The following is an 18,071-nucleotide window of genomic DNA, read 5'->3' on the forward strand; positions in this document are numbered from 1 at the left end:
GCTCCAGCTCCAGCTCCATCTGCACACAAAGGAAGTCCAGGAAACCACAGCAATAGCTATGACTTCCTGGAGATTCGTAGCCCCTACAAAGTCTCTATTGAAAAATCTCTGTTGTTTTTCAATGAACTAAAAATGCCTAGCTGCAAAGCCTTAAATGAAGACGAGCTTATTTCAAGATAGATGGACCTTCGGTGCAGGTTGAAGAGAGTATGGTGGCCGTGGCAGAGATAAGCAAGCACCAGGCTTTGGTTTATTCAACAAATGTTTATTGTTGACAAATACGAATACAATAGAGTTAAATTCCTGTTCAGCAAAAGATATCCAACCAACTTGTGCTGGTTGCAGAGGGGAATACAGAAAAGCACTCCATACGTAGCTCTTTCCCACTGGTTACAGGAGGTAAACATCTTGAAAGGGTTAAATAAAAGGACAAGGGAGGAAACACAGAGGGCCAAATGGATGGCCCCAGAGAACAAGCTGAGTTCAGCCTTGCAAGGCATTCTGGAGGAGGAGGCCCAGAGCTGGCAGCCGGGAGTGACTCCCTAGCTCTGCTCTGCCCTCAGACCGTATCCTAGCCCACAGGCTTCTTGCAGACCCAGTTGTAGGTGGCATCACAGTACATGTCATTCCACATCTGCTGAATGTGGACACAGTCCTCGGTGTGCCCGTTCTTATGGCGCCAGTTGTCCGGCTGATTCTTGTCCCAAAACCTGGAAATGGAAGGGCCTTATTCAGCTAGACAAAGGCCGTGACCCTTGTCCCTGCCAAATGGAGAAGAAGTGACATGGATCCCCAGTCCCCTTGCAGCCCCAGGTTAGGGACAGAGCTGCAGCCTGGATGCCCTGAGGTGGGTCTCCTGAGGTCACCCTGAATTACTGATGACCCAAGGGACGCAAGGGGTGTCTATGAAGCTGCAACCTGGAGAAAGGAGAAGGTAGAGGCCTTTCCTTTTAACCTCCACCCCAGAATTCATACTCAGACCCTTTCAGATGGGGCCCTTTGCCACAAGGCCTAAGCAGGTTTAGAATGGGGGGGGTGGTAAACAAGAAAAAACCAGGAAGACCCACTGCAGCCACAGCCCCCCTGTCCTGTCCTGATGCCCTCCATGGAGGGGTCCAGGCAAGGATCACAACTGTACCTACAACACAACACTGACACATCCCGGGCAAAGACACACACCTCTCCAGACAGCCCTGACTTGGAGAGGGGCCGGACTCACTTTCTGCTCCCTGCACTACTGAAGGGTGTCCCATCTGCCCAGCGCCAGAAGCCCTCCATGCCTCTGTCAGTGAGGCCAATCCAGTGGTAAGAGGTACTCGTGGACTTTGTCAGAAACGCCTGCAGAGAGAAGGTAGTGTGTCATCTGACTCTCCATGAGGTATGAGAAAGGAGTCTGTGCCATTCCCTCCTGGTCCCAGAGGCATGAAGCCCACTTCTCTGCCGGAGCTGGGCCCCCTCCCTGCACCTTCCATGGCTTGTCCAGGACCTAAGGCAACAGCCTGGGCCCCTCGGAGAGGCCCAGCTGCCCCCTACATTGAGTGTCCCCACAGAGTCCCAGTCCTTGGTGAAGGGCACACCTTTATTGGACCAAAGATACAGCCACAGCTTATTAGACGTGTTTTACAAAAGAGCATTCCCTTTTTCAGACCCATAGCAACCATCTCAGGAGAGCCTTGTGCAGGGAGCATTTGTGTAAATTGAATTAAACCAAACCTATTGTGGTCTTTGCTAATAACCTGAACATGTTCTGATGATGATCATTGGCTGATGGGCCACCCTGGCACTGTGTGGTCTTTGATGGTCCTCAAATTATATGTGTGCCTGGGTCTCCTGCTAATGGGCCCTCCATGGCCACTGGATTAACTGACATTAAAATCAAGATTGAGCTGCACCCCCTTAAACGGATCACTGTGCAGTATGCAAAAGGCCCTGGGGGCTGCACGCTCAGTGTAAAAATTCACAAATGTATGGTTAGCACAGAAAATTGCATTGATACAGGGTGGGGGGGGGGGGGATCAGCAATTTTGCACAGAAAGCTTTGGGAGCTGTTATTTACTACAGTTTTACTGTAGTCTTCCCAAAGTTGGGACAAAATTGAGCAAACAAGATGAGTTCAGTGCTTTGGGAAGTGTGAAACCTGCTAGTGAACTCTATTCTCCTCTATCAAGAGAAGTACCAGAAATTAATAAAACTTTTGCAGAAAATCCAGGACTTGTCAACAAATCTTGTTATCTAGATGGCTGCCTGATCATGCTACTACTGAGTAATCCTTCAGAACTTGATAAACTAATGAGTGAAGAAGCACGTGAAAATATATATAAAATCTATTGAGGAGTGAAAATAAATTAGTCTGAAGCAAATTAATCCACATAGTTATTTTAAATTAGTGGTGGATAGAGATTTAAACTAGCTGCTTTTAGGAATACCAGTGGAAAAGCAGAAACTACACATTGCAACTATACTATTGAAAGAAGATACCCCTCAACTTTCAAATGATTGCAGATAAACACAATACACATCTTTTTCACAGTGCCCCGTGTTTTAGGCTAGAATCTAATTATTATGTTCAGAATTCATGAAATGACCTAGGATAAAAACTACTTATAAAAATTATGTAATTCAATGTTATTATATATATATATCTTAAACCTTATGTAAAATTGTAACCATTGCTTACATTCATCACGGGATTGGGTCAAATTACTTGCTGATATTTTCACTGGAAATAACTGAGAGCAGAAATATGTTTTTGTTTAGTTTTACAGTATCAGATGAAAAACAATTCCATCTTAATTTTGCAATACACCACATCTGCTGGTGCTTTTCCATACAATGCAGCAACAGCCTGGCAGCAAAGTAAGAAACCATTTACCAATAAAACATTCAACTCCTCCATTTAAAAAAAACAAGCAAAATTGATAACTAGAGAGAACACCAAGAGGGAAACAAAGGGATGAGGCAGGAAGTATGCTCCCTAAAATTTCCAGGATGGCCACCCTCTCTATCTGCCTCTGTCCTTCCTCACTGTTGACATCTCTCACACTTCTGGGAATCTCCCTCATTCATTTGAGGACATTGTGACTTGCTGTCAGTGTTTCTATGTCCAGCACAAGATGCTCTTAGGAACTCAACAAATATTTGTTCCCTGACTGACAGGAGATATGAAGCCCCCCCCAAGAGGCACCAAAGTCCCCTGTCACACACCAACCCCATCAGGACCACCCCAAGCCCTCAGCTCTGACCTGCTCTTCCTCAGAGGTCACCGATGCCAGATGGGCTCCCTGGGACACACAGAACTGTTCAGCCTCGTTCCAAGACTTCTTGGCATTGGAAAAATAATACAAGCTCCCACTGTAGACCTTCCAGCCTTGCAGGATCAGCTGGAGAAGTTGATCTGGAGCAGAAGTTGGGGAGGAGACGGAACCTTCCTGACTTCTCTAGGGGCTGGCCACTGAGGCTTACATCCTTAATACCCAGTTCTCCAGGAGCAAAGGTTCTGAGACCACACCCCTATCCCATTACCCAATCCTCCAAGGAGCAGCTCAAGACACCTGGCTCAACCACTTCTGGAACACTCAGACAGCTCTGCTACCCAGACAACATTCTCTTCTGAGACATGTGCTTTCTGACTATGTCACTATCTTTCCCAATTCAATGCTGCCACCTTACAGTCAGTTTCACCTCAATTCTTCCCAAATTCCTGGAAGATTTTCCATTCACCCATAGCCTCGCTTCTTTCCTTGACTTGATCTCCATCTACTTCAGTTGCCCACACCCATGACTATTCTGGGATTTTGTCTGCCTGCCCTCACAATTTTCAAACACTAATAGGTCAACATAAGCCCCAGTTCTCTCAGCTCTTTCCTCCCTCCCTGCTACCATCCCCTATTAATAGCATCTATGCCACAGCTGTATGAAATGGTGCCACAATGCTCATTTATTCATTTATTTGTTCAAAATTCATTATTTGACATTCCTTGACTTCTGTGAGCCAGGCACTATTGTGCAGATCAATAATCACAACTCATGCTCTCAAGGAACATCCAGTCTTTTGAAATGAGTCAGATATAAGAAAGCTGTTAAAGATGCATCGATCAAAAGTCACATATGAGTTAGAATAAAGGCTTGGGGAGGATCTGGTCTATTTCGCCTGGACTGGAGGGGTGCTTAGGAAGATTTCCTGGATGAGATGTTACTCAAGCTGAGTCTTTTGAAAGAACAGAACTGAGCAGGTGGGGAACGCAGAGTTAATGCTTATTTGGTATATAGTTCCTGCTTGGGGACAAGGAAAAATTTGGGTAATGGAAAGTGGTAATGGTAGTACGATGTTGTGAATGTGCTTCCATTCCATGAAAGTGGTTAAAATGGGAGCTTTTATGTTATATATATGTTATCACAATAAAATTTTAAAAAAACAACATAGAACTGTACAGTACAAAGAGTGAAACCTAATGTAAACTATTGGACTATAGTTAATAATATAATAATATTGGTTCATCAATTGTAATGATGCAATGTTAATAATACAAAATGTTAACAGAGAAAACTGAGGTGGTGGTGCAGTATATAGAAGCTCTCTACTTTCTGTATGGCTTTTCTGTAAGCCTACAATGCTCTAAAGATTTTTTTTAATTTTTAATCAGGAAAACATGCAAAAAATGAAACAAAACAAGAAGCTGAGGAAGAATTTGCCAGGTGGTCAGTGCCAAGAAGTGCATTCATTCCAGGCAGGGGAAATAGCAGACACAAAGGCAGGTAGGCATGACACAACAGCGTGGCATGATCTGATCTGTTCAAAAACTTGGGTATGGGCAGCACAGAAGTGTAGAGAACTTGGAGAGACTCAAGCACTCAATCATATGTCCCATGACAAGGAGTTTGGCTTCTTCCCCATGAGAAAGGGCAAGCACTAAAGGGTTTTAAGACATAGGACTCAGATTTGCATTGTAAAAGTTTCAACTTAGTGCAATGTGAAGGCTGAACAGGAGGAAGACAATCCTAGCTGGGCCAGAAACATCAATTAGAACCTAAGTGCAAATGTCTCAGTAAGAGTTGGTGAGTGTGAACCAGGCGTTTGCAAAGTGTGTTCCCTGGACCAGCATCAGCACTTCCTGAGCATTTGGTAGAAATGCCAATTCTCAGGCCCAGCCCAGACCTGCTGAACAGAAATTGAATTTTAACGATCTGTGTTTTAACGAGACTACCATGTGATTCTTAGGCTCTCCAGAGTCTGAGAACCAGTCCTCTAATCCCAGGGTGGCTAAACTGTGGCCCACCAGCAGCCTCTTTTTATAAATAAAGTATTCTTGGAGCAATCATGCCAATTCATGTACGTGTCGCCGTTGGCTGCTTTATCAGTACAGTGGCAGAACTGAGGAGTGATGACAGAGATTCTATGGACCACAAGCCTAAAATTTATTATTTGGCCCTTTAAGAAAAAGTTAAAGTAATGATTCTCAGCCCTGATTACATGTTAGAATCACCTGGGGAGCACTTTAAAAATTCTTGAAAGCTCAGGCTGCATCCCACGCCAAAAAAAAAAATCAGATTTCTGGAGGTGGATACCAGGAATGAATATTTTTAAAGCTCCTTGGGTTATTCCAATGTGCAGTTAAGGTGGAGAACTTTGTCCAATACTAAAGCAGGAGGGCAGCAGTGTGGTGCATAGGAGAGGCATTCAGAAGGAGAGACTTTTCAGTCTTCTGGTTTGCATGACCAGTGATGCCTTAGACCCGATGGGAAACAGGGGGAAAGAGCGAGGTGGGTCGTCTTTGCTGCCTGACAAGCCCCTCATTTGTCAGCTCCCATATCTTCAGCTGCTACTCCAAAGCATCCCTTCTCTCCCCCCCAACTCCCTACATCCATCTTCACCCTAGCCAGTGACCTCCTACTCAACCCAGAAATAGACGTCATTAGTAATACCTTTCTCAGTTTCATGTCCCACATCTGCAAACTTGGGTGACCCGCTGTTTCCACATCTGCTTTTCCCCTCCCAGCCTCAGAAATTCAAGCATCATGCTTCTTCAAGGCCAGTCACTCAGCATGCATCTGATTCTCCTCCTTCTCTCCTACTCTATCTTCAACCTCCCGCTCTTTGCTGGTTCCTTTGTATAGACCTCAGATCAAGCTTACCCTAACCTAGAAGCACCCTCTCAAAGAAGTTCACCAAAATGTTAGCAGTGGGTGCATATGGAAAATACACAAATTTTCATGGAAATACAGATGCTTGTTTTCTCAGCTCACAATTTTTTACTCTTTGTCACATTGTCTATAATTAATATGTAGATTTTGTTATGGAGAAATAGATGATTTACCTTGTTTTTTTTATCCCTCCCCTCATCTCTCCTACCCTCTCAGCCAAGTTTCTTGACAGACTAATACACCTGATGGATTCATGCCCAGCCAGCTGTAATCCAGCTTCCACGCCACTCCCACCAAAATTTCCAGTGACTTACTAATTGCCCAGAATCAGTGGATCCTTCTCTGTTTCTATTTTATTTGGCCTCTCTTTGGATGTGCCAGAACTAAACTATCCCTTCTTGAAATTCTCTCTTCCCTTGGCTTTTCCAACTGCATATCTCTCAGTTCTTCTCCTGCCTCTGAGGAGTATCTCCAGTCTGCCTCAAAAGCATGCCTTCCCTCAACTGGGGATCCTCTATGTCGCCACCCAAATCAGAACCTTGAGGTCCACCTTAAAACCCTTCAGTGGTTCTTCATTTCCTAAAGGATGAAACCCAAGCTCACTCCAGCAACCTCTGAGGCCTTGCAAATCTAGCTTGTGCCTGCCCACCCTTCTAGCCCAGTGTTTTTCAAACTGCAATCACCAACCCATTAGTGGGTCATGAGATTAGTTTAGTAGGTTATGACAAGCTTTGCCCTTTTTTTTAAGAATAGAATATAAATTATCAGAGTGAGTTCATGCAATAAAAGTTTGCTTTTTGAAGCTTATTAGAGGATAAAATAAATAATTACAGATAGATAGATAGATAGATAGATAGATAGATAGATAGATAGATAGATAGATTTCCTTCTGTGTCTCCCCAGAAGATCCCTTCCCCCTCCCACAAAGTTCTCCCCCTTCTTTTTGCCCCTCCCCACCCAGTTCCCAGTACCTGCTTCTAACTTACCTCTTTCACCTTTCTGCCCACCTTTGCGTACAGATCTGTCTCCATCTACTAGCCTGGACCTTTCTCAAGAGCAGATATCATGTCTTATTCATCTTTAAACCCCTGACACATGGTAGATGTTCAGTAAAATTTTGTAAGCTGAGTACTTGAATGTTGGGTACTTCAATGCTTTACCTGGGTTAACTCATTTGCACCTCACCGTAAAGCAAATCCTATTGCCCCCATTTTGCAGGTGAAGCTCAGCATAGGTGGGCAACGTGCTCATGATCATGCCGTTTGTGACAGCTGGAAGTCAGAAATGGCACTGTCTGACCCCATGAGCCCACACTGCCATTACCACATGCCTTTGTCACATAGATTTTGTTTCCCGAACAAAGGAGAAATTTTGTGGAGAGGTCACAAGCCACCTGAGAGCAGGTACCATAGCTTCTTACACCTTCTACATCACCGCCTGGGCACACAGGAGCTGTGTCACTGGATTTGGTCCCCTCTCCACCACCCACGCTACTTCCCAAAGAGGACACATGCTGAGATAAAGCAAAGAGGCTGGAGGGGCGGGAGGCCCTGGCAATTCTGCCAGTCCCAAGCCAGACCCTTCCCTCCCACTTACTTTGGGTCTTTTGTAGCTGCTCCAGCGAAGCAAAGGCTGCACGGAGGGTCTCCAGTCTACTCTGCTGCTCTGGGATTTTCATGCTTAGAGTTTTGGTGCTCTCTAAATCACCTTTCAGTCTCTGGATCTCAGCACTGGCCTTCTGCAGGTTGTTTCCTAACGTGTGGGAGATCTGGGAATTTAAGGCAGCATCCTTCATTCCTTGTTTTAGTATCTCTATGTCTCTTCTGGCAATTTGCAAATGACCATTCAACACCTGAATCTGGGAACTACTTAAGGCACTGGCATTTTCCAGCTCTGCTTTTAATACTTGGATCTGAGCCTTTGTCTGCTCCACGCTGCTGTTTGCTATTTGGGTCTGGGCAGTTTCCAGATCTCTTTTTAAGAGCTGCATCTCATCACCAGCCCTTTCTAAGTGACCTCTTAACAACTGGATCTCAGCACTGGTGCTATCTAAATGGTCTTTTATAAAGGCCTGGGTCTGGGAATTTAAAGCATTTGCATTTTGCAGACCTCCTTTAAGTTTCTGGATCTCAGCATTCACCCCTTCCAAACTACTGCTTAAAACCTGGTTCTGGGTCCTTAAAACATTGAGACTCCCCAGATTACCTTTCAAAAGATGGATCTGCACAGTAGCATTCTTTAAACTACTATTTGCCAACTGGGCCTGGGCATTGACCATGTCTAAATCTGCCTTTAACATCTGAATTTCAGCATTGGCACTTTCTAGGCCTCTGTTTAACACGTAGAGCTCAACACTGGTGTTCCCTGAACTGCTTTGTAAGAAATCGTGGGTCTGGGAATTTAAAGTGTTTGCCTTTTCCAGGGCTCCCTTTAGGTCCTGGATCTCAGCAGTGGCCCCCTCCAAGGAACTCTTCAACATCTGGATCTGGTTACTCCAGGTGCCAGCGTCCTCTAGAACTCCTTTTACCATCTGGAGGTCAGCACTAGCATTTTCCAGTTGACCGCTGAGCATCTGGATCTGAGAACTGGCATTGTCCACACTGCACTTTAGCATCTGTATCTCCATAGGCAAGCTGCTGGAATTCTCTACGTGGTTTTCAAACATCTGGATAGCCTCTTGCACCTCGACCATCCTGCCAAGATGGTAGGAATCTGCAGGGGAGGAAATGGAGAGGTCAGCCAAAGAGCCCCATCACATGGGGAAGTGCTGTAAGATGAACCAGAGCTTTCTGAAAGTGTCCATAGGCATTCCTCCAGTGGCCTGCTCATCACTGTGGCCTCCCTAACCCTGGGGACAGGCCATCTGGTAATGCAGACCAAAACACTAAACAAAGACCTAACTAGCTATCACAGGATTAAAATACTTACCTGCTGTAAACTAGCTACCCTCAAGGATCATGCTGGGAAGGCTTGGATTCTTTTGCCATTGTAATTGAACTTGAAAATAACTCATAAATAATTTAGAGCTGCTGAAGATTAATTCCAATGACATTTCACCATTAGATGGGTCATTTTGAAAAGGAAAATTAGATAGAGGTCCTGTTTATTCCTGTACTATATTTATACAACAAGCATGGAGACTCTTGATTTATCATTGTTACTTCCTAAAAACCACATAGACCACTAACATGCTTTTCTGATTACAAATTCCATAGGTAAAAAAATACATACAGAAACAAAATATTGCCCCTGGCAGAAGCCTGCTGTTCAATCCACAGAGCTATGATGGAGGCATACCACGCCTTCAGGTCACACTGGGCCTTAGAGCTGAAATAACCTTTGAAAGGGCTGGGTACCTCCATGTGTCACATAAGGCAAAGGCCCCACAGAAAAGTATGGGGATATAAGAAACGTGGGCAAAAGACCTTGGCCACCAGAATCATTCAAGGAAACTGCATCCCCTTTAATCTGCAGGGTCTTTCCCACTAAGCTCACCTGCCACAGTCTGCAGAGTCTTTCCTGCTAAGCCCACCTACCACAGTCTGCAGGGTCTTTCCTGCTAAGCCCACCTGCCACAGTCTGCAGGGTCTTTCCCGCTAAACCCATCTGCCGCAATCTGCAGGGTCTTTCCCGCTAAGCCCACCTGCCACAGTCTGCAGGGTCTTTCCCGCTAAGCCCACCTGCCGCAATCTGCAGGGTCTTTCCCACTAAGCCCACCTGCCACAGTCTGCAGGGTCTTTCCCGCTAAGCCCACCTGCCGCAGTCTGCAGGGTCTTTCCCGCTAAGCCCACCTGCCGCAGTCTGCAGGGTCTTTCCCGCTAAGCCCACCTGCCGCAATCTGCAGGGTCTTTCCCGCTAAGCCCACCTGCCGCAGTCTGTAGGGTCTTTCCTGCTAAGCCCACCTGCCACATCCTGGTCCTGCTGTCACCCTTTGCTCTTATGAGCTAGGACCTAATCTCAGACATCCATGGTCAGTCACCTCTTGATTCCATCCTCCCCCCAGGAATAGAGAGAGAACCTACATAGGCAGAGACGCTTCCTGGAGGACCCTGCCATATTCCTTAAACCCTGGCTAGGAAGGTATGTGAAACCACCCGACCTTTGAAGGTGAGAAAAATTCAGTCAAAGAGTCTGCCTTGTAAAGATAGCAAATAGATCAATGGAACAGAATAGAAAGTACAGATTTATCTTCAACAAAGAAGCAAAGACAATTCAGTGGAGAAGGATAATCCTTTCAACAGATGGTGCTGGAACCGTTGAATCTCCACGTAATAAACTTTAATCCATTCCTCACACCATTATATAAAAATTAATTCAAAATGAATCCTAGACCTAAAACTTTAAAATTTCTAGAAAAAAATGGAAAAACATCTTTATGGCCTTGGGAAAGGCAGATTTTCTCAGATATAACACCAAATGCATGACCCATTAAAGAAAAAAAATGCTTTTTCTTTTTTTTTAAGAGAATAAGAGAATGAAAAGACAAGCCAGACTGAAAAGGGCATTTGCAAATCACACATTTGATAAAGGATTTGTATCTAGAATATGTAAAGAATTCTCAATATTCAACAATAAGAAGACAAACAACCCAATTTTTTTTTAAATGAGCAAGAGACTCGAACACTTCAACAAAAAAAGATGTATTTAACTACACACAAAAAAATACTCAAAATCGTTAGTCCCTAGAGAAATACAAATTAAAACCACCATGAGATACAGCTATCCCTCTAACAGACTGGTTAAAATTTTAAAAACTGACCATACCAAGTGTTGAAAGGATGTGGCAGAGCAGAAACTCTTGGGTCCGTGGATGGAAATGTAAGTCATATGGCCGCTTTGGAACTTGGCCATGTCTTAAAAAATTAAACATACACATACTCTTTGATCCAGCCATTCTACCCCTAGGTATTTACCCAGGATAAAATAAAAGTTACATCCATAAAAGGACTGATGGATGAATGTCTGTAGCAGCTTTATTTGCCAACAATGAAAAACTGGAAACAACTGAAACGTCCTTCAACAGGTGAATGGATAAACTGTGGTATATCCATGCAATGGGACACTACTCGGCAATAAATAGGAATGAACCACTGGTATACACAATTTTACAGATGAATCTCAGAAAAATGCTGAGTGGAAGAAGTTAGAGGGAAAAAAGAGAACATACTATCCATCCTTTTTATATAAAACCAGAAAATGCAAACTAATCTACAATGACAGAAAGGAGAGCAGCAGATGCCTGGGGTGGACTTGGAGAGGGAGAGAGTGGGATTATAATGGATTACAAGTGAACTTTGGTGGAGTGGGGTGGGGGGTGAATATGTGCATAATCCTGGTTGCAGTGATGGTTTCATGGATGTAAGTGTCCACACATATCCACTGCATACTTTATGTGCTTTTTTTTAGGCACAATTCTATGTCAATATAGCCTAAATTTTTTTTTGAAGTATGCCTTCCCGTAAAGAGGGCAGGACCCATTTGGGAGCCTGGGGGTGCTCCCAGTGCCCAGCTCCCCCCAGCCTTCCCTCCCTTGCACGGTGGTTACTCACTGTCTGGTCCCACCAGTGATGGCCGCGTGCTGGTGTTGCCTTCCATGGATTGCAGCGTCTGGAGTACAGGCTCTGCTCCAGGTCGTAGAGCTGAAATACCCCATTCCTGGGTCAGCACAGGTGCTCAGCCCTGGGCCTGGGGGAACGGACTGCTCACCCCCACCCCACCCCACCACCCCCAAAGATAGAATTCCAGGGGAAGGAGTTGACACCAAGCCCCTCTCAGTCTTCCGTCCTATACCTCGGTGCTGGGGTGGCCTCCCCTTGGGCAATGGCCTCTGTCTAGTCCCAGGAAAGGTCTCGGCGAGATCCGAGACTGGAGGTAGAGTGACCCTCTGGGAACAGAGAGGCCCAGAAGGGGTGCATGTGGGTCCCCTTGAGGCCTTTATGCAGGAGGAAGGAGGGAGAGCCAAGGGGCTTGGGGCCTCGGGTCCCCAAGGAGCTTACCCACAACAAGGAGAGCCACAAGAAAGGAGACCATGGTCACCACTAAAAACGCCAGCGAAACCTCAGCTCGTCTTCTCATCTTGGGGCCTGCAGAAGCCACTGCCTCAGAGCCCATCCCTGCAGGGAGAAGCCAGTGTCCAGGACGAGTGTGTGCTGAGCAGTCCTGGCCTCCACGGTCAGCCTCTCTGGGCTCGGCCATCTGGTCTGTGCAGTAGGGCATGCTTTTCGCACACAGGTGATGGAGAAGGAAAAGGAGCACTTTGCAGCCTTCACCAGAGCTGTCTGAACACAAAGCCGAGCAGCGCAGCAGCAGGCCAAAACTGGGGGAGAGCCTGGTGGAAGAAAGGGGCTCAGGGGACCCAGGGCACAGAGGAGGAGCTCAGCAAGTCTGGTTGGAAGGAAGGAAGGAAAGAAGGAAAGGGAAGAGGCCCAGCCGCTGGAGTCCCGGTGCCAGTCTCCTTCCCAGCTCCTGTGCAGGGCAAGCCCACAGCCTATGGGGCCGCTGCCCCCACAAACTAGCGTGGGGTCCCTGGACTCTGGGGAAAAGCTTTGTTCTTAGAGGATCAGTCCTGGAGCCTCCCTCAGCGAGGGTCAGAATACCCTGCATGGTCCAAGAAGGGCTGGGCCTGAGGCTGGAGGGGCCACGGTTAAGAATAAAGAACATTTAGGGAAACCAACTTAAAGGTGGAGAGATAGCCCAGAGGTCCTGAGATGTGCAACTGGGATTTAAAACCAGGTCCGTGGACATTCATAGTTCATCGTCTTTCTCTTACCAGTGTGCCCTCCCCGAGAGACAGGGCCTGGGGATGGGAGAGTGTGCTCCAGGATGCCTGTCCTCTGCCTGACCCCCCTTCTGCCCTTTTAATTCTGGAGGCCAGGACAGCAATGAGATGAGCTTGGGCCTGCCATGGAGGGGCTCAGAGAAATGGTAGAGAGCTGGGGGGTCAAGCAGCCCAGTCCCTGATGGAGGTGGGGAGTGAGGGCTGGGGCCCCAGTTTTCTCACCTCGGGGCTGCAGGGAGATGCACTGGCTGTCTGGGCAGAAATGGACCCTGTCACCATTCATCTCTGCTCTCTTCATCCTCCAAAGCTGCTCCCTGCCACCCGCGCCTCAGAGAGCTGTGCCGTGGGGCGGCTGGTGTGGCAAGCAGAGCTGAGATGTCCCCAGATTTATATGGTCCTGACATATCCTGACCACCCTCAAAACTCTGAACCGTCCCTCTGCTGACCTCACATAAACCAGCCTCAACAGCCCCTCCTCTTAAGGGCGCCAAGGCGCCCGGCAGTCCAGGGCCCTAGCCTCTTCCTCTTTGGCACTGGCCCGTCCTCCCTCCCTCTATCCTCTCACTCCAGTCTCTGTCACAGGCAGCAGAGCCCACAAACAGAGCTTCTGCCCCAAATGACAAACTTGGCCTTGAGGCATAATGACAATCTTTTTTTAAAAAATGTTATTAATAAAACCAATAAGATAGAGTACAAACATTCTTAACATATGAACATTCCATACTTGATGTGCAATCAATGGCTCACAATACCATCACATAGTTGTATATTCATCACCATGATCATTTCTCAGAACATTTTACACCACTCCAGAAAAAGAAATAGAAAGAAAAAACTCATACATACCATACCGCTTACCCCTTCTTCTAATTGACCACTAGTATTTCCTCTACCGAATTTACTTTAACATTTGTTAAAATTTATTTATTTTTAATCCATATTTTTTTACTCATCCATCCATACCATAGATAAAAGAAGCATCAGAACAAAGTTTTCACAATCACACAATTGCTTTGCAAAAGCTATATCATTATACAATCATCTTAAAGAAACATGGCTACTGGAACACAGCTCTACAGTTTCAGGCACTTCCCTCTAGCGTCTCTAATACACCTTAAACTAAAAAGGGTTATCTATATAATGCATAAGAATAACCTCCAGGATAACCTCTTGACTCTATTTGAAAGCTCTCAGCCACTGACACTTTATTTGTCTCGTATCTCTCTTCCCCCTTTTGGTTGAGAAGGTTTTCTCAATCCCTTGATGCTGAGTCTCAGCTCATTCTAGGATTTCTGTCCCATGTTGCCATGGAGGTCCACACCCCTGGGAGTCAAGTCCCACATAGAAAGAGGGAGGGTGGTGAGTTTGCTTGTTGTGTTGGCTGGAGAGAGAGTGGCCACATCTGAGCAACAAAAGAGGTTCTCTGGGGGTGACTCTTAGGCCTAATTTTAAGTAGGCTTAGCCTATCCTTTGTGGGGATAAGTTTCATATGAGCAAACCCCAAGATTGAGGGTTCAGGCTATTGATTTTGTTGTCCTCACCGCTTGTGAGAATATCAGGACTTCTTCATATGCAGAAGTTGAATTTTCCCTCTTTCTCACCATTTCCCCAAGGAGAACTTTGCAAATACTTTTTATTTACTGTTCAAATCACTCTGGGATTTATCGGAGCATCATTCCAGACAAATCTACAAAATCTCATGCCTTACTCAAGGTGCCATGCCCTTCTGGTGTTCAATTAAACTGTCCATTTAAGTCATATTAGGAGATGCACTAGTCAAAATATAAATTTTGTACCAAATAAACATTTTTTGCTTTAGTCCCACACATAAGTTAAAGGTTTAAAATATGTACTAGCATCTGTTTCCAACACCCTGCAATATTGACATTCCTTTGCTATTCCTCATGCAAGAATATATTTTTAATTTGTACATTTATTCACTATCATTGTACACTCTAGGCATTCCTAGATTATACCATCTCAGTCTTTATTGTTTATCTTTCCTTCTGATTTCATTTGTGCCGCCAGCCCTCCTCCCTCTGTCATTCTCACATGCAGCTTTATTCAGTGTACTAATATTATTGTGCTACAGTTAGGTATTATTGTGCTGTCCATTTCTGAATTTTTATAATCAGTCCTGTTGCACAATCTGTATCCCTTCAGCTCCAATTACCCAATATCTACCCTATTTCAATCTCCTGATGGTCTGTGTTCCCAACTGAAATTCTCCAAGCTCATTCATTAATGTTATTTCATATCAGTGAGACCATACAGTATTTGTCCTTTTGTTTCTGGCTAGTCTTCTCACTCTGCATAATATCCTCAAGGTCCATCCATGTTGTTACATACTTCATAACTTTATTCTGTCTTACAGCTGCATAATATTCCACCGTATGTGTATACCACAGCTTGTTTAGCCACTTGCCTGTTGATAGACATTTTGGCTGTTTCCATCTCTTGGCAATTGTAAATAATGCTGCTATAAACATTGGTGTGCAAATGTCTGTTTGTGTCCTTGCCCTCATGTCCTCTGAGTAGATACCTAGCAATGGTATTGCCAGGTCATATGGCAATTCTCCACTCAGCTTCCTGAGGAACCACCAAACTGCCTTCCACAGCAGTTGTACCATTTTACATTCCTACCAACAGTGGATAAGTGTGCCTCTTTCTCCACATCTTCTCCAGCACTTGTCATTTTCTGTTTTATTGATAATGGCCATCTGGTGGGTATGAGATGATTTGCAATTCCCTAATAGCCAGGAAAGTTGAGCATCTTTTCATGTGCTTTTTGGTCACGTAATGACAATCTTGACTGGCCTTTGTCCCCAGTCCTTGGGAGGTAACCTCTGAATCTTTGGCATTTCCCATGATAGGAGTGTCTTTGATTATTCATGGTGAGCCCAGCACCATACCTGATACTTCATTTGTTAACAAGATGGCAATGTGGAGCCAGCCACACTTGCAGTCTTGGGGTGGGGGGCTGGCAATGCCCCAAAGACCAACGGTATAATTAGAGGGTGGGGGCTTTGAGCCACTTCATGTCAGCCCAACCTCCCCCACCTCTAGGGGAGGAGGGGCTGGAGATTGGGTTCAGCTGTGTGGGCATGGAGCCTGCCAGTCATGCCTATGTAAATGACACCCTATAAAAACTCAACACTCTGGGAGCCAAGATGAGCCTTCACAATTAAGATATATTTCTATGTTTCTGGAGGGTGATGCTCCCTGACTCCACCTGGAGAGGACATGGAAGATGGAATGTATCCTTTACAATAATAAAGCTATAATCTAAGTATAGCCCTTTTGTGAGTTCTGAGTGGTTCTAGCAAATTATTGAACCTGAGGGGTGTAGCTGGTTGGTTAGAAATGTAGGTGGCCTTGTGTTTCTAAAAGGCAGTCTGATGGCCTAACCTCATTTAATTAGAGTCAAAATTGAATTGAATTGAATTGCTGTAATATGTGCACTTGGTGTCAGAAGCTGCTGGAATCTGTAAATGTGTTTGATACCTACATAGTTACAAAATCACCTTTTCTCTTCTCTTGGACTGAGACTGGCTTTCAGGGTTCCTGCTCAGCTTTGCAGAGAAAACAGCCTCACGACTGTAGCTAACCCTTAACTCCAGCCTCAGTCCCCTCCCCTCATGAGTAAAAGGAAGTCAGGGTAAGGGAGGGTGGCTGGGTCAGCGGTGCAGGTGCTTGTGGGTAAAAGGAAGGGATGGGCGGACCACTGCCCACTGAGGCCCTTGCCACTGGCATTATGGGAACGGCCCCACCCTGATCCAAGACCTTGCTTTTAGCTGTTTTCATCCATGCCCCAGAGTTGACCAGGTTCTCAGAGACTAACTCAAAAGAAACTGATGGGTAGGACAGGGGCCAATGTATGACTTCCAGAAGCAAATACATGCACCAGGGGCTTCCTGCTGCCAGGTTGATCTGGATTCAGAAGAGAGGGAAGTGAGTTCTCCTGGTGAACGGTGACTTCAAGCTGTTGCCCCTTCCCCCTAAAGAGAGAACCAGCTTCACACGACCAGCATTCTCTCGGTTGGTCAAGACACCTCTCCCAAAGTCAGATCTGGGGATACTGGCTGATTCTTGTTCCTTGGTCCCCCCTTTCCCCCAATACTTCAGAAGGTTACAATCTTATTGAAATGGGTCATATTTTCTTTCAATCATAAGAGCCTAATGTCATATTAGTCCCCATCTCGTCAGCAGCCCATTTATAGGCTGTCAGGTATATCCTTGCAATTGGTTGGTCCCGTCCATATTGTGTTGCTTTTTCCTACATATTTTTCCTGGAATCAGCTTCCCGTAGGCCTCGGAGCACCAATCAGGCAGACTGAAGCCTACAGGCCACCTCCAGTGGTAGAGAAGCTGTGCTGGAAGTGCCTCCTCCTGAGGCCCATGAGGAGAGCCAGCTGTGTTCCAGGAGGAACCTCTGTCTTAGAACCTGTATCAACTCAGGAAACAAAGAGCTGGATGGGCAGCTGATCTGCCAGAAGGGGAAGGAACCATGGCCTACTCAGTCTATAACATTTGTGTGTGTGCATGTGTTTGTGTGGGTGTGTTATATTTGTGTGTGTGTTTGCATGGGGTATGCATGTGACAAAGAAAGGGGAGAAAGGCAAAGTGTGGGTGGGGTCCTCACATGCTCCCTGACGTGGCAGCCCAAAAGAAGCAGGGACAGGACAGGTGTCATGATTAACACATCAAGTCTGGGAACACAATGGAGGAGGGTGTGGTGTTTGGAAACAAGATTGGAAAGTTCCCCAGGCGGCAGCTCTGAAGGCTGTAATTTGTATTTAATTTCTACATCGGGCTGTGCTGTGACCAGATAGGTAACACTGAAATTTTTCCATGATTTGTAACCTCAAAACTGTAAAGAGGAGGAACAACGAGATGTTTCTTCATGAAGATGTAGGGAAGTTCCTTCATGCCTTAAGCAGCCCATGTCTGGCCAGTCTGTGGCCTCAGCCCTGACACCCACTGCCCTATTCTCAGACTTCAACAGTCTCTGGGATTGACCTGCAAATAAACATTCCTGTTGGATGTGATCCCTGACTGCCAATCCCTTGTCCTCAGCCATATTTTAAAACCCCATTTCTCTCGTGTTCCTACAAGATTCTCCCTGCCCTGCCCTCAGCTCTGACTTGCTGCA

General features: G+C 45.7%; 1 protein-coding gene across 4 annotated transcripts; it reads right to left on the reverse strand.

The window, feature by feature from the left end:
• Positions 1 to 275: 275 nt before the first annotated feature.
• Positions 276 to 13,291, reverse strand: CLEC4F (C-type lectin domain family 4 member F). Of its 4 annotated transcripts, XM_077135098.1 has the most exons (8): positions 13,142 to 13,291; positions 12,138 to 12,254; positions 11,691 to 11,780; positions 8,555 to 8,853; positions 7,738 to 7,909; positions 3,243 to 3,394; positions 1,220 to 1,338; positions 276 to 710 (listed from the first exon to the last, which is right to left on the reverse strand). In XM_077135098.1, the coding sequence occupies exons 1-8, from the start codon at positions 13,215 to 13,217 to the stop codon at positions 572 to 574; spliced, it is 1,164 nt and encodes a 387-aa protein (XP_076991213.1). In that variant the 5' UTR covers positions 13,218 to 13,291; the 3' UTR covers positions 276 to 571. The 4 variants fall into 4 exon arrangements, 3 of the variants coding, with proteins under 3 accessions (XP_076991213.1, XP_076991211.1, XP_076991212.1); XM_077135096.1 differs by having other exon boundaries at positions 7,738 to 8,853; XM_077135097.1 differs by having other exon boundaries at positions 620 to 710; positions 1,180 to 1,338; positions 7,738 to 8,853.
• Between the last annotated feature and the right edge of the window lie 4,780 nt (positions 13,292 to 18,071).

Source organism: Tamandua tetradactyla, chromosome 17 (assembly GCF_023851605.1).
Source record: "Tamandua tetradactyla isolate mTamTet1 chromosome 17, mTamTet1.pri, whole genome shotgun sequence".
NCBI lineage: Eukaryota > Metazoa > Chordata > Mammalia > Pilosa > Myrmecophagidae > Tamandua > Tamandua tetradactyla.

Excerpts from the sequence above, each read along its gene's own strand:
- CLEC4F (XM_077135096.1), bottom strand. The coding sequence starts at position 13,217 with ATGAAGAGAGCAGAGATGAATGGTGACAGGGTCCATTTCTGCCCAGAC. Across the intron at positions 1,339-3,242 it reads TGACCTCTGAGGAAGAGCAG|GCGTTTCTGACAAAGTCCAC; the intron begins GTCAGAGCTGAG and ends TTCTCTCTGCAG. Across the intron at positions 711-1,219 it reads AGTAGTGCAGGGAGCAGAAA|GTTTTGGGACAAGAATCAGC; the intron begins GTGAGTCCGGCC and ends TTCCATTTCCAG.